General features: G+C 64.4%; 8 protein-coding genes across 8 annotated transcripts; 4 read left to right on the top strand and 4 right to left on the bottom strand.

Annotated features, from left to right (window-relative positions):
* Window positions 1-55: 55 nt before the first annotated feature.
* Window positions 56-2526, bottom strand: AMSG_04975 (CAMK/CAMKL protein kinase; the record flags this gene model as incomplete). Its single annotated transcript, XM_013903185.1, has 1 exon — window positions 56-2526. The coding sequence occupies one exon, from the start codon at window positions 2524-2526 to the stop codon at window positions 73-75; it is 2454 nt and encodes an 817-aa protein (XP_013758639.1). The 3' UTR covers window positions 56-72.
* Window positions 2527-3583: 1057 nt separating this feature from the next.
* On the top strand, window positions 3584-4962 carry AMSG_04976 (uncharacterized protein; the record flags this gene model as incomplete). The annotated part of the gene is made up of 2 exons (XM_013903186.1): window positions 3584-4840; window positions 4924-4962. Exons 1-2 carry the CDS (start codon window positions 3602-3604, stop codon window positions 4960-4962), a joined length of 1278 nt encoding a protein of 425 aa, XP_013758640.1. The 5' UTR covers window positions 3584-3601.
* Window positions 4963-5229: 267 nt separating this feature from the next.
* AMSG_11838 (uncharacterized protein) lies at window positions 5230-11876 on the bottom strand (the record flags this gene model as incomplete). The annotated part of the gene is made up of 4 exons (XM_013903219.1): window positions 5230-7571; window positions 7938-8844; window positions 10258-10545; window positions 10596-11876. 4 exons carry the CDS (start codon window positions 11874-11876, stop codon window positions 5230-5232), a joined length of 4818 nt encoding a protein of 1605 aa, XP_013758673.1.
* A 532-nt stretch (window positions 11877-12408) lies between these two features.
* AMSG_04979 (uncharacterized protein) lies at window positions 12409-13158 on the top strand (the record flags this gene model as incomplete). Its single annotated transcript, XM_013903187.1, has 1 exon — window positions 12409-13158. A coding segment is annotated over one exon (710 nt), but the record flags the coding sequence as incomplete, so codon positions are not given.
* A 362-nt stretch (window positions 13159-13520) lies between these two features.
* On the top strand, window positions 13521-15487 carry AMSG_04980 (uncharacterized protein; the record flags this gene model as incomplete). The annotated part of the gene is made up of 2 exons (XM_013903188.1): window positions 13521-13697; window positions 13859-15487. The coding sequence occupies 2 exons, from the start codon at window positions 13521-13523 to the stop codon at window positions 15485-15487; spliced, it is 1806 nt and encodes a 601-aa protein (XP_013758642.1).
* Window positions 15488-15642: 155 nt separating this feature from the next.
* Window positions 15643-18274, bottom strand: AMSG_04981 (DNA repair protein REV1; the record flags this gene model as incomplete). The annotated part of the gene is made up of 2 exons (XM_013903189.1): window positions 15643-15651; window positions 15824-18274. The coding sequence occupies 2 exons, from the start codon at window positions 18272-18274 to the stop codon at window positions 15643-15645; spliced, it is 2460 nt and encodes an 819-aa protein (XP_013758643.1).
* A 228-nt stretch (window positions 18275-18502) lies between these two features.
* On the top strand, window positions 18503-19272 carry AMSG_04982 (uncharacterized protein). The gene is made up of 2 exons (XM_013903190.1): window positions 18503-18673; window positions 18953-19272. The coding sequence occupies exons 1-2, from the start codon at window positions 18572-18574 to the stop codon at window positions 19220-19222; spliced, it is 372 nt and encodes a 123-aa protein (XP_013758644.1). The 5' UTR covers window positions 18503-18571; the 3' UTR covers window positions 19223-19272.
* Window positions 19273-19302: 30 nt separating this feature from the next.
* Window positions 19303-24112, bottom strand: AMSG_04983 (uncharacterized protein; the record flags this gene model as incomplete). Its single annotated transcript, XM_013903191.1, has 5 exons — window positions 19303-19545; window positions 19578-19989; window positions 20040-20620; window positions 20716-21546; window positions 21576-24112. Coding segments are annotated over 5 exons (4604 nt in total), but the record flags the coding sequence as incomplete, so codon positions are not given.
* Between the last annotated feature and the right edge of the window lie 179 nt (window positions 24113-24291).

Below are 24291 nucleotides of genomic sequence, written 5' to 3' on the forward strand. Positions count from 1 at the left end.
ATGAGTATGCGTACGAGTACGAGTACGACGACGCCGGGCCGCTGGCGCCCTAACACAAGAGAGCTTAAAGATTTACAGTGTGGACTGTCCGCGCAGCCAGGGATGGAGGGCGACGTCCGAGATGGTGAACCGGTGGGCCTCATTGACGACAAGCATGTTGGACATGAGGTCGCGGAGGGCGGGTGACCACTTGGGCGGGAGGTAGTACGAGCCGGCGACGATGGCCTGCGGGGTCTCGAAAGGCATCTGGCCCTCCATCAAGAGGTAGAGGAGGACGCCGAGCGACCAGATGTCGGCGCGCTGGTCGTAGGGCGTGTGGAGGAAGCATGCCGGGGAGGCGTAGAACGGCGTGCCACACCACGACGAGAGGAGCTGGCCGGACTCGATGGTGGTGGCAAAGCCAAAGTCGACGAGTTTGACGTCGCCGGCCGAGTTGACCATGACGTTGTCGAGCTTGATGTCGCGGTGGACAATGTTGTTGCGGTGCAGATAGTGGATGGCCTGGACGATGGGGATGAGCAATCTACGGGCTTCGTCCTCGGTCAGGCCGGGCTCGAGTGGGTTGTCGTAGTGCCAAAGGTGGACGAGGTCCGAGCCGTCGATGTACTCCATGACGAGGTAGAGCCTTGTCTCGGTCTCGACCACGTCAAAGAGCTTGACAACGTTCTCATGGTCGCACACTTTGAGCAGGGCAATTTCGTTGTGGAGGCGGATGAGGTCGATCGAGTCGGGCTCGAGCTTGTCGGTCCGCACAATCTTGATGGCGCGGAGCTCACCGGTGGCCTTGACAGTGGCGAGGCGGACTTCGCCGGACGAGCCCTTGCCGAGCAGGCGCGAGAACGAGTACTTGGCGAGCGCCGGGTGCGAGACCTCGATGGTCGCTTCCTCGCCTGCGGCACGCCAAACGTCGTTGGCGTCGGGCGGCGACGACGACGACGGCGACTCTCCGCCGGAGCGGACGTCGGCTGGATCGATCCAAGGTGTGAAAAAGGCGGAGAACATGCGGGTGGAGCGGTCGACCGAGGCTACGGAGCGGTCAGAGGCCTCGCCCCCGGCCGAGGCCAGCGAGTCGACGTGCGAGTCGGCCGAGCTCGAGCTCGAGCGGACGAGCTCAAGCGGAAAGTAGTCGTCGATGGTGAGGCAGACAACAAACTCGGAGCCGTCCTTGTGATACGAGACGAGCCGGCGCGAGCCGAGCTTGAGTCGTTGCATCTCCGACTCAAACTCGGCGAGACTCTTGGCCATGGCCTCGAAGCTTGCAGTCGACATCTCGTACGACCGCATGTCGCCGAGGAGTTTGGAGACGTGGTGGCCGACGAGCTCGCGTGACTCGTAGCCGTACATGAGTCGGAACGAGGGGGTGACCGACTTGATTATGCCCGACGAGTCAAAAGTCATCATACACTCCATGTCTTCGACACGGTCAATGAGAGCCTCAAACCGCTGGCCGTCATCGGTCCGCAGCTCCTTGACACGGAGCGAGATGGGGAAGAGCAGACCGTTCTTGTGGAGACCGGGGACGTGGCGGACTTTGTCGAGCACTTTCTTGACGCCGGTCTCGATGTAGGAGGTCAGGAAACCGTCGTGGGCCGACGAGTACGGCTCGGGCATGAGCTTCTTGACGTTGAAGCCCTCAAGCTCGAGCTTGGAGTAGCCAAAGATGTCGGTCATCGAGTTGTTGACGTAGGTGATGATACCCGAGGTGTCGATGACGGTGTGGCCCGTCGGCGTGTCGTCATGCTCGACAAGCGCCACATACAGCGGGGCGCCCTCTGTGGTTGTCAGCTCGGTGACATGCAGCAGCATGTTGAACGTGTGGCCCTTGAGGTGCAGACCCTCGACCCGGCGAGTGATGCCAATGGCTCGGTTCGCGCCGCGCTCTTCGTGGCGACGGATAAAAGTGTGGTGCTGCTCGGCAAAATGCACCGGCATCAACACCTCGAGCCGCTCGCCTGCAAGCTCGTCCGACTTCCAGCCAAACATCCGCGCCGCGTACGGGTTCGCCGACCGGATGATCGAGTCGGACGTGGCAGTGATGACGCCCTGGAAGCCTTGCTGGATGGTCATGGTCTTGGAGATGCTCATGGCTGCCGCGCGCGACTTGGCCACCCGCCGTGAGACCGAGTTGTGCGACTTTTTCTTCTTGTGATGCCGGCGGCGCGACCGCTGCTTGCTCGCACCAGCGGCACACGCAGCTCCAGCCTCGGGCTCAAGCGGCGGCGAGACGGGCATGCCACCATGCCCAGCCACCGGGCACCCGCCACTACTGGCAGCGGTGGCTGACGCCGGAGCTGCGGTGGCACGACCACTGTAGCCACCAGAGTCATTGCCCTTGGACCGCTTCACGTCTTCCGAGTGGATGCTAGCGATGGTGTCTTCGGACGGGGCACGCTTTGCCGGGCACACCGATGATGATGAGGGTGAGCTGGTGCCGGCTGTACCGACCGAGCCCATGGTGACCGGCGAGGTCGAGTTTGGCGAGGCAACGCTCGAGCCGATCTGTGGCGTCTGTCCCGAGACAGACATCGAGCACTGACCCGATGCGGAGATCGATGACGACCTCGAGTAGTACGGCGTCTGAGCCCTCCCGGCCATGATCACCAGATCATTCTCCGGGACTTGGACCGGTTGACTGGCACCTTTTGCGGGACGCTGCGCCCTGGCAGCTTTTTTTGAATGATGTTGCCCTAGTGATCGGTGTCCCCCGCACGACACGACGAGAGCAGGGAGTGCGTGAGTCTGGAAGGTCTCTCTGGCACCTCTGCTGCCACTGTCCCCCCCCCCCCCCCCCCCCCCCCTTCCTTTCGCTGTCACGGTCGGGAGCGGGTGGGTGGGGAGGGGTAGCAGGAGCGTGGGGGGAGGGCACGACGCTGTGAACGTGTCCTGCCCGCTGGCAGGGAACACGTCAGAGGAAGCAACAAGCGTAGCGCATGACGTACCCATTACAGCGTGAAGGACGGGAAGACGGTGCAAGAAGTAGAAGGGGTGGGGTGGAGGTGGCGAGGGTGGTGGTTGGAGGGGAGAGGGAGGGGAAGTGCGGTGTGGGTGAGGTGAGGTGGTGCGTCGAGGGGGACGAAGCGGAGGGGGACGGGTGGACGGAGGGTGGTGGGAGGCGTGACCAGATCCATGCTTCGACAACGTCGCAAATGATCAACCTGGTCAGTATGGGCAAACGATTAAGGGAACGAAAAACAATAGTGAAATTTCCCCAGGGAGGGGGTTGTTGATGCGATGGGCGCAGGATTAGCACGCTAAAGTCGCATCAGTGCAGGGGAGGGAGAGGTGCAGATAGGGACTTGGAGTATGCTGTGCGTATTGTGTGTGGGGTGATTGGGAGAAGATAGAGGGCTTGCTTGGGAGGATGTAGTGATACTGGTGATGGATGAGCGCATTGTTCAGGAATAATTCCCCGCCATCGGCAATGCTCTGGTCATTGTCTCGCCTTTGATTGATCCCACCAAACGGCATATCGTCCTTAATTGGTGCCGCTTCAGTTTGGATGGGCTGTCAACACGCTGCGATGACTGCCGGCGGCTGGCGGCTGGCGGCTAGAGGCTGGTGCTTCGAGGCACCGGTCGCGTGTGGGAGAGGCAGAAACGACATGGCTGACGACGGGGCGCCGTTTCTTGGAACCCGGCTGCGGAGTGCAGGCAGCAGGGTGCTGGGCAAGGGCAAGGGCTGGGGGAAGAAGCGTGGCCAGGCGTCGAGCTCGACCTTTGTCCCGCTGAGTTACTCGTCGTCGCGGGGCAACAAGGCGCCACGGATCCAGCTCGGGCTCAACGATCTGATGGACGAGGAGGACAAGCTGCATGAAGTGATGAAGAGCCAGGCTCGGGCGGCGGGGGTGCGGAAGCGAGTGCTGGGCGGAGAGAGTGTCGGGCAGGCGGGGAACGGACTGGATCGGACGGACGCACGGGGCGCGCATGGAGTCGGCTACACGGCTGATGGCACAAGCGCGAGCGGCGACGATCCGCTTGTACTCTTGCGGCGGCATCAAGGCCCGAGTCTTCCAGCTGGGCTTGTCCGCGAGAGTGCCACGGGCGGAGGGTCTGCGGCGATCGAGCTACCGGCGGGGACGCCGCTAGCGCCTCCGGCACCGGCGGGCTATGTCCCGCGCCATGTGTTTGCCGCTGATGGCGCCGTGGCTGGTAGCTGTGCGAGGAATGAGGTGCGGCCGTCAGCGCCGCAGCTCGTGGTGGAACGGGCATCGGGCGAGCACGCACCGTTTGCGGCACAGCCTGCGGTGCAGGCACGGTATGAGGCGTGGAGGGCAGGCGGCGAGGCGGCGGTCACGTTTCCACCAAGCTATACCCGGCACGACATCCGGCACGAGCTGGCGCAGTTTGTGGGCGCGGAGTCGTTCTTTACCCCGCTGGCAATGCCGGTGGCATCTCGGTTTGCGCGAGCAAGCGGGCCGGGCGACGCGGCGCCTGCGCGGGGTGGCACCAGGCGCGGGCGCCGGATCGAGACCTGGACGCCGCACCCGCTGCTGCTGAAACGGTGCGGCTTCCCGCGCGACAAGGACGCGCCGCGGATGGACAAGAGTGCTGCGAAGGCGTTGTCACGACTTGGGACCCACGCGGCGTCTGACACAAGCGTGTCGCTAGCCGATCTCACCGGGGTCGCGGGCGTCGAGAGAGAGGAGCCACAGGGAGTTGCCCACGTGCCTGAGCCCGAGCCTGAGCTGCTCGCCGCTGCCGATCCGGTGCTCCTTGCCGCGGTCTTTGCTGGCGAAGCCGCTGACGCTGCAAGCGCAGCAGTACTCTCGGCAACCGCGGCTGCCGCCGATCTCGAGCTGGACGCAATTTGCGTGGCGCTCCCACCGGTGCAGCGGGTGGCGGTCGGCGAGGCGGCCGAGGAGAGCAGCGAGTGGAAGCGGCAGAAGGGGCTGTCCGAGGCGAACATGGATGGCGAGGATGCGAGGTCGACCACAAGTGGCAGCGCGAGCGGGTGCGAGAGTAGCAGTGGCGGACGGCGGGAGCGGAAGCGGCGGGAGCGACGACGAGAGCGGCATTCTGGGCGTCGGCGTCGGAGGCGGCGGTCATCCGACGAGCGGGGATCGCGGCGGCGGCGGCACGAGCACAGCAGCCGTCGTCATCACTCCCGCCACCGATCCCGTCACCGCACCCGCCACTCCCGCCATCGAGGCGGCAGCTGCAGCGGGAGTGCAAGTCGGAGTGGAAGTCGTCAGAGGCGGCATCGACGCTGACGGGCTGAGTTTCAAAGCGCTCACCAGATTGGAGAGATGTCTGGGAGGCTGTGGCGGAGCACCCAGGCGCGAAGTGACCACCCGTAGCCCGAAGCAGCGGCGCCGACAAATGCGGATGCGGCGGCGAGAGCGGCGACGGCGAGCGGAGGGTGAGCGAGGACGGCGAGAGCGGCGTTGATGGCGGCAAACGAGCCCGAGTTGAGGCCGACGACAACGAGGTTGGTGGTGTTAAAGTACCGGACGCCGCGGTAGCCAAAGCCGGAGACGAGAAAGGCAAAGTGGAAGATGACGCCGTAGCCGCCGGCATGGGCCTCGGCGGCGCCAAAGTCACAGGGCGTGGCGAGCGCGGCGTTGATGAACGCGACGACACAAAAGAGCGCGAGGAGCGCATAGAGAAGCGCAAGACCGACGCCGCGGCGGCGCACAACGGCAGCTGCCGGCACAGGAGCCGCATCCAGCATGGCCTGGCCCTCGTCCTCGGTGTAGGTTGTTGGGGTGTTTGCGGCCGGAAGCGCAATGGCGAGCGCCGACAACGGATCCGGGCCAGGCGGCGCGTCCGAGTCCGAGCTCGAGTAGTCGAGAAGAGCGACGAGAGCCTCGCGCTCGCGAGCTGGCTGGTCCGATGCCGGCGAGAGGTCAAGGAAGAAGAAGGCGAGACCAAGACCGGCAGCAAGAGCACCGCGGAGGGCGACAAAGGCGGTGGCGAAGCGGAACCAGAGCTCGCTGCGAGTCGGCCACGAGATAAGCATGGATGTCGCTTGCGAGATCGAGACCAGCGCAAGAAGCCCAGCGAGGCAGTAGTGCAGCCGGCGACGGTTGGCAAAGACGCTCTGCGACTCGGCAATCTTGAAGAACTGCAGGTGGTAGAGGGCGACGGCATGGATGGCAAAGTTGAGGGCGAGGGCGAGGCCCTGCGGGGCTGCCCCAGCTCGAGCGCCAGCAAGAACAATGGCGATGCACTCGCCCTGCCATAGGCCGAAAAGCAAGGTTGCGGCCAAGCCCGCCAGCGCGGTGCGCCATGCAGGGCGATGGAGCTTGGCAGATGCCAGCGCGCGTGCCATTGTCAGCAGTGACCGCCCGCGGACAACGTCAGTGCCAGGCCCGACGACGGTGTGCGGGACAGATGCCTGAGTAAAGCGGCAGATAACGGCGGCACGGAGGGCAACACATCGCCAGGTGGCGACGGCGTTAATAACAACTCGCAGGCCGAGTGCACATGCGTTGAGAGCTAATACTCGGTCACAGCGGGAAGGAGTGGCGACGGCAGCATGGACAGTTGCGGCAAGCTGGACGGCGTAGTAGGCGGTAAAGAGCCCGTTGGCAAAGCTAAAGACCTGCAGCAGTGCGGGCCGTAGCGCGGTGACAGCGTGGCAGCCTTGCGAGAGGACGATGGCCTTGTGGATGGCGCCGTTGTAGCCCTCGACTAGAGCACGGAGCGCGAGCTCAAAGGCCCAGGGTGAGGAAGCAGCCGATGCGAGCGCCATTGCCGAGGCTGGGCCGACGATGCGGGCCACAAGCGGAGTGGCGAGAATCTCGACGACGTACCATGCGGACTGCAGACCGACCGCCAGGCGGGCCTGGCGCGCAAGAGCAAGTAGCTGCGGCGGGGCAGTCTGTAGGGCGGAAGCAACCGCAAGATCGCGCTCCGACTCGTGGTCGGGCGGGCTGATGACGTTGCGGATGCGGAGAGCTTGGGTGAGGCATGTAGTGGCGAGGCTCACATGCGCCACAGTTACAAAGAGCGCCGGCAGCCAGCCGGGGCAACCGTAAGCAAAGGGGCCGATGAGCAGGTCTGCGAGCGAGGCCCATGCAGCAGCAGTGACAAACGCGTGGCCAACTACCTGCATCCACCAGTAGTGCAGCCGTCGCGAGTGGTAAAACAGCGATGCGACGCCGACAACAAAGACAGCATGCATGGCATTGACGTAAACAAGGACGTCAAGATGAAAGAAAGCAAAGAGCGACGGAATGGGAGACATAGGCGATGGCGATGGCGATGGCGATGGCGTTGAGGGCGGGAAGAACATCCTTGGTGCCGCCAGTAGCACACAATGGATGATAAACGAGAGAGTGACAAGAAAGTTCCATCGGAGAAAGGCCATCGACTGGCGCGAGGCTTGTGAGAGCTGTCGCGCGGTGAACGCAGCAATGGCGGGATCGGTGGCGGCGTCGTTGGTGATGGCGGCGGCGGCGTCGTTGGCGGTGGTGGCGGCGGCGGCGGCGGCGGCGGTGGCGGTGGCGGTGGCGCGGCGGCGCTTAGCCTGGACCGAGTCGTAGATAGCAAAGGTGAAGAAGGCGGTGGCGGCGGCAGTGGCGTAGGGCACGAGCAGGTAGACCCAGCCCCACCATGGTGTTGGAGATGCTCCGAGGACGGTAGGTCCGTCCATGGGTGGTTGTGAGGGCGGGAGAGGGGGGGGACGGGGGAGGGGGGGGGGGCGACAGGTGGCAGGGGTCTGTGTCTGGGGAGGGAGGGAGGGAAGAGGCGGGGGAGGGGGATGTAGCCATGGGTGTAATTACAATCATGGGTAATGTTGCTGGCCAGGCGGGATAGATGATGGTCATTGGGTGGTCGAGCTGAACGATGCCGAGGATGATGATGCTGATGAGAGCGACGACAACGAGAACGATCGGGCAGAGGCGGGTGGTGGGCAAGGGGAGGGCGGGAGGGCAAGGGCAAGACTGGCGTATGAGATGGATCGCCAGGTGGCTGAGCTCGGGACTGGAACACCGTCGGTGCAAGTGCTCGAGGTCGAGTCGAGAAAGGTGGCAAAGGAGGAGGCGCAAAGATCGCCAACGGTGCCGAGATCACGGTGGAAGAGGATGGAGGCGATAGCAGGTGCGTATCGGGGGTGGACAAGGACGACAGTGCCGGCCGAGTCAGGGTGAACGGTGGCGGCGGCAAGGCCTTTGCGGGCGCGAGAGAGGTCGGCGACGAGAAAGAGTGCCGATGGAAGAAAGGGCAGCGAACGCTCGTGCCACAGGATGGGCGCTGCTGTCGGTGCGGGAGAGGCCGGCACCGACGTTGCTACGGTCGCCCACCAGGCGGCAAATACAGTGGCGCAGCAGATGAGGGTGAGGGCGGCAACTGCCACGATGAGGATGACTAGACGAGACCGGGTCTCGCTGTTGGACGACGAGTACTCGGCAAGGACCTCGGCAGAGGGCGGCGGCGGGAGAGAGTCGACCTGCGCAGCGATGGCGTAGTCGACGGCGGCGGGAGTAAGCGGACGGATGCGAATAAAGACGGTGCTGGGCCAGCGGAGGCCGGCGAGATGGCTTGCGGTGAGCTGAAGGCGTGACGTCGAGGCGTTGAACAGTGCCGTCGACGGCGCCACATCATACGAGGCAAGCATGTCTGCGGCCAAGTCAAGAGTGGAGAGAGCAAGATCGAGCGCAATCAGATTGGACGGCAGGTTGACAACCCAGATGTGATCGCGGGATTGCTGCCGAGTCGCTGACTCGGCAGGGAGTGTGTCGTTGACCATCGAGCCGTGGGCGAGGCTCCGCAGCTGGACGCAGGCGGGTGGGGTGGCAGCCCATGCCGGGCATGATCGGTACCATCGCGGGCGGGCGCCACGGTCGGGCGGAGCGACTTCGCGGCAGAGGCCGTCGATGGAGCACATGCCACAGCCATTCTCGGCAGTACACGCGTGGCAGTCGTTCCTGAACGCCGAGCAGTGGCGCTCACAAGACGAGTAGCTCCATGATCGATGCGGGCAGCGCGGGTAGCCTGCGGCCGGGCCATCAGCGGTTCCATTGTAGCATGCACCAGACACAGCACAGTAGCCACATCCAGCGGTAGCCACACACATGCCACATCGGTTGGCAAAGGCGAAGCACTGGTCTTGGCTGTGGGTGGGGTGGACGAGGAGTGTGAGCAGGAGAAGAGAGTGGATCAGCAGAAGTGGCCGTTGTTGCCGTAGTCGTGTGGCGGCGGATGTGGGCATGGAGGTGGGTGGGGAGGAGGGGGTGGGGGTGGGGGTGGGAGGTGGGAGGTGGGAGGTGAGGAGATCAGTGGGTGGTGGTTGGTGGGTAGCGCGGGTGGCGGGTGGCCGGGTGGCCGGGTGGCCGGGTGGCCAGGTGGCCGGGTGGCGGGTGGCGGGTGGCGGGTGGCGGGTGGCGGGTTACGAACGAGCGAACGAGCGAACGAACGAGTGTGAGACAGCGAGCGAACGAACAGATGAGGGAATAGCCGACGGAATCGTGCAACACCCGTCTCTGTCCATTTCGCAGACCGGGTTACCTGCGGGAGTGTCTCACACTCTCAGCAGAGGGAACCCTCGTCATCCACACTGCCCAACGTGGAGAGAGGGACTGCCCATGGACAAGTAGCTAGGTACGCACTATGTCTCCATCACTAGCACTCTGCTGCGTGGTGTCTATCCCCCTCCCCCCCCCCCCCCCCCCCTTACTTCCGCGATGCTGGCGGCGAGGGATTATGGCATTGTGAACATTTTTTATTTGTTTGCGCTTTGTCTTGTCCATTCTTCCGCGCCCTCTCCCCTCTCTCTCTCTCTCTCTCTCTCTCTCTCTCTGCATCACCCAGCCCCTTCCTGGCCCATCAATGGCCAGGGGGGACTCATTTGCACTCGGGTGCGATGCTATAGCAAACTCCTATCCCGTGGGTTTTGGGCGTGTGCAGTCCCTGGTTCTGCGCGTGTTTACCGACCTCCGGACATCTCCTCTTGTCCCTCTCCTCTTGTCCCTCTCCCCCTCTCCCCCCCCCCCTCCTTTCCCTTCCCTCTCCCACTCACGTATGTGATACAGATCTTCGCTGATCAGCCTCTTGCTCCGCTAAAGCCTTGGATGTTGTCGTCACCTGCCGCAGTACGCACATGGTCGCGTCAGGGGACTGCTGCTGTCCATCACATCCCGGCTGATGGACAGCACCACAGCCTGCACCATGTGCGTGCGCTGGGAGAGTGCTGCCGTGTATCGCACGCCACGTGATGGACTGCACCACTCGCCAGTCGGGCAAGCTCTGCCCTCATTCATTCCCCCCAATCAAACGCTTCAGCTCGCATCCCCACCAGCCAATCGTGAACAACATTGCCGGCATCGATCATGTACACCTCTCGGGCGCCGGCATCGCGGAGGCGGCGCGAGTGCTGCCGGAGCAGTGGCGTAAGGACTGTCTTGGTAGCCTCGTCCATGACGACGCCAAAGGCGGAAGGCGCGTCGTCTGCCGCAAGCGCGCGTGCGGCTGCTGCGACAACGTCGGCGGCCGGGGCCAGCCATGCCCACCGCGTCGCGCACTCCCACAGCACAGCCAGGACAGCAATGCGCTCACCAGTGAGCCAGACAAACGGTGGCAGGTCTTGCCGCCGCCCGCCGGCCTGAAATGGGCCGATCGCGCGTTCTTCTGTGCGTTGGCCAGCTGGCCCACAGCTCGGATGCCGGTCACGTCGGAGTAAAGCACATTGGCGGCGCCGACGAGCGCGTTCCATGCTGCGGTAGCTGCCTCAACCTCGAGCCAGTCGGCCATGAAAGGAGCAAGCGGATTTTCCGGAGAGCAACCGCCACTGCTCGCCGCCACCACCCCGATGAGCCACGGCACGCTCTGCTCGACAACGCCCTTGGCAAACGCGCCGATCTCCATGGCGCCGTCAGCAAGCTTCAGCGGCTCACCCCGGAGCATCGCCGCGGGAGAGGCCTGGACAAGCTCCAGCGATCGACCGTCGGCAGTGGCAACGGTCGCCACTCGTCCGATGGTGCCGGGCCCGCGGCCGGCTGCGGACATGGTTGCGTCGCTGAAGCCGTGCGAGATCCTCGTCGCCACGACCCACTCGGCCAGCCATGTGTCCAGCTCGTCCGGCAGGCCGGCACTCTGCAGCCCGTCATCACACTCAGGGCCAAGCCAGGCCGTGGCCTCATCGACCATGCTCCGGATCCGAGCCCGGGCGAGGTCAAGCGGCACGTCACCACTGCGGATGCCGGCGGCAAAGAGCTGTGCCGGCGAGGATGTCGGGAGGAAGACGGTGAGCTCGCCGGTGTCTGCCACCGAGAGCGCACGCGCCATCAGCGCGGCCTGTACGTAGAGCTTCTTGCGGAGCATGTCACGGAGGCCGTCGGCCTTGGGCCCGGGTTCGGTCACGGCCAGCTTGGCAAAGAGGGCGTCGGTCTGAGCCGCGCCGCGGCGGCCGAGCGCCTCGGAGACGCACTTGGCGACGACGGCACGGCCACCGTCGCCACGAAGGAGAAGCTCGCTCCGCCTGGCGGCCAGGGCGGCAAAGGGTGGGCTTGTGCGGACGACCATGGCCGGGACCTGGAAGAGCGGCTCGAGCGCATGCATGTCGGCGGAGCGGGCGAGGTCGGCAAAGGCAGCCACGTCGTACACCACGTAGTCGGCGATCTGGTCCGGCAGCGCATGGTGGACGGTGGGGAGCGGGGCATCGACGCCCCAATGGCTCTCAGCTTCAAAGGCAGCAACCATGACCATGTCGGCGTCCGACTCGGGCAGGGCCACGTTGTATCCGCGCGATCCGAGGAGGCAGGCAAAGAGGACGGACCCGATCTTCGCCTCCACAGCCTCGACCATCCGTTGCCCGCTCTCCATCGCCGCATCTTCGCCTTGCCCCACCGCCAGAAACTCGTCTGCCACAATCGGATCAGCGAGCGTGTTGGCAGGCACCCGTCCTCGCCGTCGGCCGCCTCGGCTGTCGGCCATGCCGATGGATGGCTGCGACTTGAGCACGAGACAAGTACAATCAGTTCCAACTCTCGATACACAGAAAGGCAGCGTGATTGGAGATGGATGCCAGGGGTGTGGCGTGTGAGCGATGGGCCCACTCGTTCGCGATCGGTAACAGTGCGCAGCATCTGTCTCGTAACATGGCCAAGAGCAGCCGCAAGCGCCAGCGCTCGGTCTCGCCCGAGTCCAACCGAAGTGAGAAGCGGGCCCGCGGGCTTGAGAGTAGCAAGGGCAAGAGCAAGGACAAGGACAAGAGCAAGAGCAAGAGCAAGCTGAAGAGCAAGGCCAAGTCAAAGTCGAAAAGAAGGATAAGAATGAGCATGGTGCCGCTGAGAAGACCGTCGAGCTGGCCAAGGATGGGAGCCAGGATGGATCCTCGGCGGCGGCTGCGGCGGGCAAGGATGCGATGGCGGGGACGTTGGCCAAGGCTGACGCTGATGTGATCGGGGGCGATGAGAAGGCCAAGAGCAAGGGCAAGAGCAAGGGGAAGAGCAAGGACAAGAGCAAGGGAAGGACAAGAGCAAGGGGAAGGTGGCGGCGCCAGTCGAGGTGGCGGCGCCAGTCGAGGTGGCGGCGCCAGTCGAGGTGAAGGAGGAGGCTGAGACGGCGGGCAAGGCGGGCAAGGCGGGCAAGGCGGGCAAGGCAAAGAAGGCAAAGAAGGCGAAGAAGGGGAAAAAGGGGAAGAAGGGGAAGAAAAAGGCAAAGTCGCCGACTCCTCCTCCGCCGCCGCCGTCATCATCGTCATCGTCATCGTCGTCATCGTCGTCATCATCGTCATCGTCATCATCGTCGTCGTCGTCGTCGTCGTCGTCGTCGTCATCGTCATCGTCCTCGTCCTCGTCCTCGTCCTCGTTGTCATCAAGCTCAGACAAGGCCGTGGTCGACAACAAGGCGCGGGCAGCAATGTCCAAGGACGAGAAGCGAAAGCTGTTGTGGGGTGGGAAGAAGAAGACGGCAGAGAAGACGGCAGCAGCGTGGGCGTCGTCATCGGCGCTGTCAGGCGATCGCAAGGCGCGTTTCCTCTCGCTGCTCGGTGCCGGCAAGTCTGCAGCACAGGCAAAGGCCGACAAGGCTGCGCAGCGCAAAGCGGCTGGCAAGGTGCTTAACTCTGGTGAGCAGGATCGCCTGTTCAACAACCTCCAATCAACCTTTGAGGACGGGCTCAACCGTCGTCTCAACCCCAAGCTCCGCGGTAAGGGCCTTGGTCATCGTGGCTGAGACACGATGCCGGCTTAAAGACCATCATCGCACCAATAGATGCGCGGCCTCGCCAATCACATGCCCACCGCAGCCACACAGATTCACACCCTTCACACCATCAACCATACACCTATCCCCATCCTCCCCAAACACGCCTATCAACTCCGATCGGCCGCCTTCCACCCCGCCCATACCCCCATCCACCTCCATGCACCCCTCCCGTCCGCCTGCATCCGCCCCAATCATCCATTCTGCCGGACTGATGGCGTGCCCACGTTCGGCGAGCAGAACACCGATGGCGACGAGTCGCTCACCGTCAGCCACTCGGTCCCTCTCACCCGCCCACCCCCACTCCACCCAGCCACCCTCCCCCCACCCCCTCCCCCCCCCCTTCTTCTCCTTACCCAACCTGGTCTGACCATGGCATGCGGCGAGGAAGAGATGACGGATGTGTGTGGGACACTCCATGGCTTTCTATCTCGCCACGAGCTCCTCCTTGGCATCACCGCCATGTGGAACGGTCGCATGGCCGAGGCCGAAACCGTCTTTGCTTCAGCTGCCGATACCGATCCCCGAGCTGCCTATCACTGGGCAGAGGTATGTGGGCTGTGAGAGAGGAAGGCTCGGGAGGAGAGAGAGAGGGAGAGGGGGGGGGGGGGGGGAGAGAGAGAGAGAGAGAGAGAGAGAGAGACTCATGGATCTGTGTTTGTGTGTGGGGTTCTCGCCATCATCGCCATCATCACCATCGCCACCCCCAGTGCTCCGCCCTCACAGCTTTCCTCACAGAGGATCCGGACGACCTCGCAGCAGCATTTGCTCGCCTCGACGCCGCTGCTGCCACTGCCTCCGCCACTGCCGCGGCAACCTCACCGCCGTCCAAGATCAAACGGATGCTCGGCCTGGGCTCTTCGCCGCCGCCGCCGCTGCAAACATCGTCTGCTGCTGCGGCGAGCCCGGACCAGCTCGCTGCCGCTGCTCTTGTTGCCCGAGTCATCTACGCTGAAGTCGGACTCATCTACGGCTTCCTCCACCTCCGCGCCGGCTCGTATGTCAAGGGCTCGTACCGCCTGCGCAAGGCCTGGAAGGCGTTCTCGGCCCTTGTCCGCGAGCTGGCCCCTTGTGCTGCCTCGCTTGACCCTTACATCACCTCGTCCATCGCCCTCGGCTCCGGCATGTTTCTCTTCTTCATCTCGCTCACTCCGCCCAAGTTTCTCTGGCTCGTCTCGTTTGTCGGATTCGAAGCCGACCGTGAGCGCGGGCTCGACTCGCTCCGGTCGGCCATGCTCGACCCACGCGGGCAGCGCGCACCCATGGCGCTCTTGTTTCTCATCTGGGTCGAGATGTTTTTCTGCGAGCGCCTTGACGACGCCGAGGCCCTCGTCACCGCCGCTCTTGACGTCTATCCACATGGCATGCTCTTCGCCTACCTCCGCGGATACATGTTTCGCAAGCGCGGCGCTCTCGACGCTGCCGCCGCTGACTTTGATGCTGTCATTGCCGCCTCCCGTCGAGAGCTCCCGCAGCTTGCCCTCGCCGCCATGTACGAGCGCGGCTCAGTCCTCTACATGGCCGAGCGCTGGGCTGACGCTGCAGCCGTCCTCTCTGACTTTGTTGACGCCAACCGCGCACCCTCGTTTCAGGCCTACGCCACCCTCGAGCTCGCTTACGCCCGCCACTTTGCCGGCGAGAGCCCCCACGACATTGCCCCGCTCCTCGACGACATGCCGTCACGCGTCCGCAAGCACTATACCTTCGACCAGTTTGCCGCCCGCAAGGCTGCAGAGTACGCCGCCAACAACGGCATCTCCCCCACAGAATCCTGCCTCATCCAGGCCTTTAACCGCAACGACGCCTCCAATCCCACCGGCGCCCTCGAGCTCCTCGCCACACTTGCATCGCCGGACGCTAGTACGCCCGTCGCCGCCGGCCTCGACGAGCATGCTCTCGCCCTCCTCGACCTCTGCGACGATGACGACGTCGGCGGCACCGTCACCACGCTTCCTCCCAACTCGCCACCGCCGCTCTGTGGCATGTTCCACTACGCCGCCGGCAAGGCCCACGCGGCGCTTGGCGCGCGACGGCTCGCGCTGGTTCACCTGCTTGCTGTTGACGCCCTCGAGCACGAGCTCGGCCACGAGTTTTTCCTCCTCCCGCACGCCCTCACCGAGGTTGGCGACATCCTCATGGCGCTCAACGCCGTCGACGACGCGCGCCGCGTCCTCGCCCGTGCAAAATCGTTCTCTGAGTACGACTTTGACAAGCCGCTCATCCGCCGCATCACCCGCATGCTCGACATCCTCTCCGGTACTTCGACTCCGAGCTCGCGTACTCCGCTCCCCGACACCGCTGCCTGGACGAGCTATCTCGACTCGCTCAGCGCCGCCTGATCCTTCCGCCATACCTTTTTCCGTGGCGTGATTCAGCGCGGCGCTCGCCGCCGCAGCGGCTGCTTCCGCCACCACAGTGCTCGCTCGAAGCTCGGCAACCACCGTCGCCGCTGTCGCCAGCTGCAGGTCGGCCACAAGGCACTTCACAAGCGTGCTTAGCCGCTCTGCCTGGGCCTCCGCACTCGGTGCCGCTGTCTCCAGCCACTCGCCCACGCTCTCGATGATTGTCGCAGTCGACGCGGCTGTAAAGTCGCCAGCTGCAGGACGCGGCAGCCGTGGCGCTACCTCGCCCGCGGCATGACACGCTCCACCTACCCTCCCGTCCTCGGCGCTGACAAGCAGGTGCCGTCGCCGCGCCGCACGCCCACCTTCTGCTTGCGATGGATGAAAGATTTGTGAGAGCGACGGTGCTCCTCCGCGCTGCCGCTTGCGGCCGCCGTCGCACCTGCCGCTCTTGCGCGGCGACGTCCGCTTCAGGTCGGCCTCCACTTCGCGCCGCAGCTGGCTGGGGAGTGCGGCCAGGAACTCCGGATCCACTCCGTCGTCGCGCCCACTCCCCTCGTCGCTACTACCTCTGGTCTGCGGCGGCGGCGAGACAAAGTCGTCATCGTCGGACCCGCTCGCGCCGTCCAGTACAATGACCATCGGTGCTGGCTTTGTCTTGGCCGCCGACGCAGGCCGGGACGGCAGTGTCGGGCGTGCCATCTGCGTCAGTGTCCCGCGCCCAGCATCGCGCTTCCGCTCCGCCAGCCGTCGCCGGTACACAATCTCGAGCTCCCGCCGAGTCTCGGCCGGCAGCTCGGCGATCACGCTCGGGTCCAGCTGTGAAAAGGTCGGCAACTCGACAGTTCCCTCGGCGCCCCGTCCGCCCACACCCGTCACCGCTGGCGGGTGCCACTCGGCTGAGAGCGTGGTCTGCGAGTCAATCGCCGCCGGTTGGAGCGCTGGACGTCGCTCACTTTCCACCTCGGACAGTCGTGTCAATGCAATGCCAACGCCGCGGACGGTGGTCGCCTCGAACCCAAGACCGCGGTAGAGCGTGAGTGCGGCGTCGGCCAGGGCGACGGCATCGCTAGACGGCGGCGCCAGCGTCGTCGACCGCGAGAACGAGTTGACCTTCCCGTGGCCAAGAAACTTGGATGCCTCTGCTGGCGCGTCCGGATGCCGCTGTTTGATCTTGAGCGTCAGCGTGGCGCCGACCATGGCCGCCTCGACCGCCCGCCGCCCCACCTCTCCCGCCAGTTCGCGCACAAACTGCTCGGCACCCGTGGCGTCTGTAAACCGGACACCCCACGAGATCTCTGTCCCGATCGACTTGCGTGGGCCTGGAAGCGTTACCGTCCCGCTGTCGAGCCCACGGACTGTGTCGTATAGCTTGGCGCCGACCGAGCCGCCGAGAAGCGCCTGCAGGCGCGCTCGCGGCTGCGCCCGGCACTCGGCGCAGCTCGTGATCCCGGCCTTGGCCAACTTACGTACGGTCTTGTACCCGACGCCAGGCAGCTTGCGGAGCGGCAGCGCGTCAATCTCAAACGTCGCGTGCTCGTGCGAGAGAAACCGAAAGCCGTCCGGCTTGGCCAGCGACGTCGCAATCCGAGCCAGGAGCATGTTCGGCCCAGCTCCGATCGACGCGGTACAACCCGAGAGCTCGTGGATCTGAGCCCGCATCTCGCTCGCCAGTTCCGCCGGCTGGCCTAGCCCAGTCATGTCTAGGTACGCCTCGTCGACCGAGACAGCCTGCACCTTGTCCGAGAACGCCACAAAGACCCGGTACAGCGCCTTGGAGACGGCGGCGTACTTGTCAAACTCGTAAGGCACAACAACCAGATCCGGCACCTTGCGCCGCGCCGCGCCCATGAACATACCGTTAGAGATGCCGCGTGCGCGCGCCGCGTACGAAGCACACGCAATGTCCGACTTGGACTCGACGCTACCGTTGAGCGCGTGCGCCACCACCACCGGCGCGTTGGCCAGATGCGGCCGATCCCGCAGCGCCACCGAAGCAAAGAAGCAGTCCATGTCGACGTGGAAGATGACTTGCCTCGCACCGGCTTCCCGCGCCAGCGGCTGCGACGTCGAGTACCGCTCCGCCAGCGCCTTGCGGAGAAACTCCTGCGACGCCATCCGTGACGTCGAGATAAAGTGCAGCCTCGAGTTGGAGTAGAACTTTTGCACAAAGTCGCCCCCTCCCAACGTAGTCAGCCGGGCGAGGCCCGGATCAATCGGCTCGTCCTTGCTCCGGCGCATGCCGAGTCCATCCAGATCAGGATGAGCTTGTTCGACATCCGCGGCGCCAGCCGCTCCCGCCGCGCGACGAGTAAGCGCGTCGCCGGCCGTTGTCCGCCGATCGAGCTCGGGCGCAATTGCCAGCGACTCGCCAGCCGCGGTGGCCAGGCCCAGCGACTCTGCTAGCGACTGCTGCCCCGCCATCGACTTGTAGGCATTAGCAAAGAGCAGATACCGCTCGACGGCAAGTTGCTTGCCAGCAGCAATCGAGTCGACAATCCACTGCGGATGAACAATGACGTCCGATGCCGGACCAAACTTGATCTTGGCATCCGGCAGAGTGGTGGCGATGATGTGGGTGACCGAAGACCGATGAAGCTGGAACTCGTACCGTCCGCCGTGCTGCAGCATGTATCTCCGCAGCGTCATGGCTGATGGTGTTGTGTAGCCATTGACATAGATGGTGACGCCGTCAAAGATGGACGAGACCTGCGCCACCCCGCCACCATTCGCCGCCCTCTCCGCATCGTATTGAGCCGCCAGCTTCCTCCGCTTTCTCTCCATGTATCCAGCTATAGACTCGAGGTCATCAATGGCCGCCTCTCCTACCCGAGGTCGCCCTCCCTTTCGCTGTCGTCCTCCCCGCATACCCGCCGTCTCCTGCCAGTCTCGTCCGGCACGACACCGCTCCAGGAAAAAGGTCGTAGAGTGGTGGCGAACGATCTGATCGCGTGTGCGATCGTGATCGCGCCTCGCACCCACCACCACGCCCACGTCCGCCTAGCCACACTCCTCCCACTCCCGCCTCCACCTCTACTACGCCCCACACTCCGCAACCGTCTCACACATACCTACAGAACAATGGCCAGCAGGGCAGGCGTTGCCGTGCGTGCCATCATGGACGTCTCGCGGCTGACGCGGGGACGGATCGGCAAGGTGATCAAGACCGCCGCCGAGACCAATGTACGGACAGAGGAAGGCGGCCGGGGGGATTGATGAAATGAGGGGAGGTAGGGAGGGCCCGGGGGGAGGGGGGGGGGAGAGGGGGGGGCAGGAGGGAGGGGCCGAGGGTGCCGCACAAGCCAGCTGGAAGCGGGCGACGCGACTAACAGCGAGAGTGGCGGCGGGTGGATCACGGACGGACGAACGGGCGGGCGGACGGGCGGGTTGGCGTGCTGGTTGTTGTTGGATGTGGACGGGCGGACCTTGGGCTGGGCACCGACGTGGTGATGGGAGATGTAGATGAACAAGACCACTGTGGTTGAGGTTGCTCGGCAGAAGACCCATCCCAAGTACGGCAAGTCACGTCGGGTGACCAAAAAGTCCTCTGTCATGACGAGTCCAACGTGTCCAAGGTTGACGATCTTGTGCGCATCGAGCTCGGGCGCCCGCGCTCAAAGCGCAAGTCGTGGTATGTTGCCGAGGTTGTCAAGCGCCGCGTTGATTGAGGTCGCGATTGATCTCTCTGGCGAGTGGCTGCAGCCCTTCCCGTCAACTTGTTGCGCGCACTGACGCGCTCAGCCTAGCAGGCCAAGCCCGCATAAACGCACTTCGAACACGAATCGCGCGTGTATTTATGTCATGGACTCAAATCAGCGGCGCGTCTGATGGAGCCGGTGATGATGAGATAACAGCAATGGCCGCGGCTTTTCCTTCGGCTGGGCCCCCGCAACCGGCGACGGTGCATCGTTGACCGGCGAGACCCGGTTCGGGTTCTCACAATTGGGCAAGGATGCGCCAATGGGTGACGACGACGACGACGCCGAGAAGGAAGACGAGGATGGGGTGGCGGCGCCTGCCGCGCCTGTCGAGCTCGTCGTCGAGCTCGACGAGCTCTGGCTTTCATGGCGGCTTTCGTCTCGCGGACGTGGGCGAGACGGACGGCGTTGGCGACGCTCCGCAGCCTGTGACCCTGCTTGGACGACGACGAGCGATGGCGGCGGGACGAGCGGTGGGAGGTGGCGCCGGATGCGGTAGCCGGCGGCGTAAGCGAGTCGTAACCAGGCAGCGCCGTCGTGTTGAGCATCGACATGTCGAGCGAGGCGTCGCCGGCCATGTCTTGGGACGCGATGAACCGCGAATACCTCTGGCGCTGTAGGATGCGGACGGCGCGCGGACCGCCGCCATCGGAGCCTTTGACAGTCACAGCATTGATGCGGGAGCCGAGATCGCCTGATGCTGACGCCGCAATACCGCGGTACGCCAGCGACGACGCCGAGTTGGTGCGGACCGACTCGGCACCGTGCGGCGATGACGACTCGAGCGGCGATGCCCGGACGCTTGCAAGCGCAAGCGGCCCGGGGTGAAACGGTGCAGCGTCTTGGCTGACTGCGCTGTGACTCCATTGTCGTCCTCGGATGAGTTGCACGCCGGGTCGTAGACGCCAAACGCGGCGGTGTCGAGCTCGATGTCATGACCAGGAGAGACCTCGCCGCCGCCGTCCTGCGCGCCGTCCAAGGATGATGGCGGCAGCAAGCTGGTGTGAGCGTTGCCGTCGCCGTCATCGGTCTCGAGCGGGAGCTCGGCGTGGACCAGCAGCGAGTTCTCACGAGCAAGAAGGAAGATTTCGAGAACAAGCGAGACGAGGACGTTGATGACGATGTTTGAGACGATAAAGGTGAAAGAGACAAAGTAGACCGAGGCAAACTTGGTGCCGACAGCCTCAAGCGCCGGGAACATGATGTCGTGCCAGTTGGACTGGGTGAGGAGCTGAAAGAGGAGCAGAAAGGTGTGTGCCGGAGTCGAGAACGTGGCCCATGCATTAACCTCGTCGACGTAGCCGGGCACCTCTTCGAGCGAAGCGCCCCAGATCTCCATGCCCAGGATGGCGTAAAAGTAAAAGACAATGAGCAGCAGGCCGCCGACAATGTACAGCGGCGTGCCGATTTTGAGAAAGGTGTCGGTAAAGGTCTTGAACCGCGGAATGCAAGTGAGGATGCGCCACATGCGAATGGAGCGGAAGGAGCGAAGCCGGATGTTGGCGACAGCGGCGGTGGGCGCCAGACCCGAAGCGAGCGAGACGAGGACGAGGACAACGTCGAACCGGTTCCAACCCCACGAAGAAAAGGCGCAAAGCCCCAGGCGGCCATGCGGAGGAGGAGCTCAGCGCAGGAGAGGAAGAGAATGGCGTAGTCAAGATAGACAAAGACGGCTCGCTCCGGCGATCGCGGCGGGTAGTTGGGGATCGAGCACGAGACAAAGATGTTGAAGGCAATAAGCACAGTGACGGCGTTGAGAAAGGCTTTGTGGGTGACGATCTTCTGTAGCGACGGCCGCGGCACGTACATCCACGAGGTGAGGAGGCCTGCCTCCCACGACGACGGCCCCGAGGCCTCAACCTCGAAGCGGAGAAGGAGGCAGTCAACAAGCTCAAAGAACTCCAGAACGTCGACAGTCCCGTTGCCGTCTTGATCGATGACTGAGAAGAGAAGCTTGATCTCGTGTTCCTCGCGTTGAACCTTGAGCGTCTCGATGAGGTCGTGCCAGGTCTCAAAGGTGACCGAGTTGTCCGAGGTGCGCGGAAGGCACTGAAAGGCGGCGAGCAGGGCCTGGCGCTCCATGATTCGGTCCTCGAGCGCCTGCTTCTTGCGCTGGACTTTGAAAGAGTCAAAGATGACGGCGACGGCGACCGAGAGCAGCATGTAGACACCAAAGAAGATAAAGACAACAAAAAAGACAACAAAGCCTTGGTTGAGCCGAAATGCTGGGTACATGACGTCCGGGTAGTTTTCGGTAGTGAGGAGGACGTAGAGCGAGAGCATGCCCGACTGGACGTCGTCAAAGTGGGAAGCCGGGCGGATGCCAGTTGCCGGATCGGTGTACTCGCCCTGGAAGAGCTCGGCGCCCATGACGGCAAAAAGATGACCATGAGCGTGGTCATGAGTACAACGTCGACAAGCGCCGGCATGGTCCGGATGAGAACAACAAAGTTCTTGCGGAGGACTTTGGCGCGGAAGAGCTGCAGCGAGCGGAGGAGGCGTGAGACACGCATGAACGGAACAGCCTCGACTGAAATGTGGAGGAGGACGTCGGCGGTAATGACGACCACGATGACCGACTGGACAAGAACCCACGAGACGCGCGAGAGCCACTCGGGCATGCTGGCCGCCAGTAGCCGCGCGCAGAGGCCCGGCGGCGGAGTGTGCCCTTTGCTCTCGCTCAGCATCGACGGCGGGCGGAAGAACCGGGCGGTGCCCGAGTGATAAAGCTCCATGCCGAGGTCGATGCCGTAGACAACGATGCAGAAGAGTTCCGGAAGAAGGAGGTGGAGCGGGAGCGTGGCGTCGGCAGTCTGCGCCGGCTCGCCAAAGACGAGGCACATCTGGAAGAGGACCACAAAGTAGAGAAAGTAGTTCCAGCCCCTTGTGTGCTGGAAGCGGTAGACCCGCATCTGCGCCGGCGAGGTGCGGGTAAGCTTGGGCGGGCGTCCGTGAATGGCGTCAAGGATGTAAGCGCCGGCCAGCTCGAGGGCTTCCTTGTGCTGCTCCGATGTGAGCACCGGCGCGACGTCGTACGAGTACGAGTACGAGTAGGCGTAGGCCGAGCTCTCGTTGTCAGAGTCAGAGCTGGCCGAACCGGTGTCTGAGACAATGGATGGCAAGTCGGCGCAGGCTGGCGAGGTCGGGTCATTGGAGTCGTTACGGTTCCGGCTCCTATTCTTGGATCGCAGGCCGCTGAAGGAGTCGGCCGACGGCAGCTTGTTGAGGTGCTTCTGCACAATGAGCTGGTCTAGCTCGGTCGGGTCGACGCCCGACTCGCGCAGGTGCTGATGTAGGTTCTGCAGCCTCGCGGTGTCCTTGGCTTTGACGGCCGAGTTGGGCGGCTTTAGCGTCGTCTTGGTCTCGCCGCGCTTGAGTTGGCGGATCTTGGCGTCGGCCTTGCCGGGCGTCAGGGCGGTAAACGATTTGGCCGACGGCAGCCGCTGCGGCGGGAGCGGCCTGGATGACTGCGCCGGCGAGGCCGGAGGGACCAGGAGCACCGGACCGGCGGTGCCTGCCACCGAAATCGACGTCGACCGTCTGCGGCGGCGGCGAACCGAGCTGTTTGGCGAGCGGGGCGAGATGCGCGAGCAGGTCTCAGTCCGCGGCGAACGCGACGAATTGCGTGACGAGCCAGAGCCGCCCGAGACCTCGGGCCGGCGCGGTACCAGGTGGTGGCGCGAGCTGCTGGTTTGGGCCCGGGGCAGCTTGTCGGACGGGGCCGGAAGCGAGGGGCTCTGTGAGAGTTCGTCAGAGTCCGAGTCTTGGCGATGCGGCCGGATTTGGAGAAGGAGCTGGCGATTGTGCTCACCCTTGGTAGCCATGGCCGCCACCGAGGCCTCGGTCGGCTGCTGGGCAATCGGGCGCGAGAGCGATGACCGCCGCGCGAGTGCCTTGTCCTCGAGCTTGATGAGGTCGCGGACAAGGTCCGGCGATGCCACCAGAGAGTCGCGCTTAGTCTGCGGAAGCCGTTGCTTGAGCAGGGTGTCTGCGCGGGCGGCAAGGTTGTCGGGCGAGCGCGGCGAAGAGTGGCCGTGATGGTGGCGGTGTCGGTGGCGGTGGTGATGGTGCGAGTGCTCCAGCGACGGCACGGCCTCTAGCTGGACCGATCCGCGGTGTCCAATGTCGGCACGCGCTGCTTGAGCGAGGAGTGCTGCGGACTGCTCGCGGCTCGGCGACACGGACGCTGTCTGTCGGCGCTGTAGCTTGCGAGTGTGCAGTGCAGTCGGGGCGCGGCGGATGCGGCGGACAGCTTCGACTACGCCTGCAGTGCCCGAGGCACGCGGCGCGACGAGCGAGAGCTGGGCAAAGCGTGCCGGTGGCAACGGCTTGCCGCCGCCTTCAGTGGCGTGCAGCGAGCGAAGGGTAGACCCGACAGTAGCTTGCGCGGCGTCGGGGCGTCGGGAGCAGGTCATGTCCCACGACTCTGACGATCCGACGGGCGAGTGGCTTCTCGAGCCCGAGGATAGCATGGCGCCGCGAGCCGACGCAACCGAGGCATGCGAATGCGAGATGGCCGACGAGTCGAGTGAGGAGAAGAGCTCGCTGTTATCGCCGTCGCGTTGGACGCGAACAACCAGCGGCTCCGAGTCGGACGAGTCGGCTACAAACCGCGGACCGGCTGTGGGCAGAGGCGGCAGCGAGGGTGGCGGCGGAGCCGACGACTGTGACGACGATGCCTGGCGACTCCTCCACCGCGACTGACTCAGCATCGAGTCGTCGGAAGAGGGGGCCTGTTGCGTGTATCCATCACGGGCACAGGAGCGGGAGCGGGATCGGGCACGGGAGCGGGATCGGGCACGGGAGCGGGAGCGGGCACGGGAGCGGGAGCGAGAGCGAGTTCGCGGCAATGGAGGCTGCGCTCTGTTTGCGCGAATACGCTCGATGGCTTCTCTAGCACCATCTCTGTCGAGTTCTGCCATGAGCTGGACCAATGACCGTTGCCGTTGTACTGTGGCTGACGGTGAGTCGGTCCGGCTGCCGTCTGGCTCTGTCGTCCGAGAGAGTTTGGAGTTGAGTCTGCGGCACAGGGGGGAGGGAAGGGGGGGGGGGGGGGTGGGGGGAGGGGGAGGGGGGGGGAGGGAGGAGAGACGACGACGACGA

Source organism: Thecamonas trahens (genome assembly GCF_000142905.1).
Source record: "Thecamonas trahens ATCC 50062 unplaced genomic scaffold supercont1.19, whole genome shotgun sequence".
NCBI lineage: Eukaryota > Apusomonadida > Apusomonadidae > Thecamonas > Thecamonas trahens.

Bases quoted from the DNA above. Each gene is read 5' to 3' on its own strand.
- AMSG_04982 (XM_013903190.1), top strand. From the start codon at position 18,572: ATGGCCAGCAGGGCAGGCGTTGCCGTGCGTGCCATCATGGACGTCTCG. The intron at 18,674-18,952 runs GTACGGACAGAG...TGGGAGATGTAG, and splicing joins AGACCGCCGCCGAGACCAAT to ATGAACAAGACCACTGTGGT.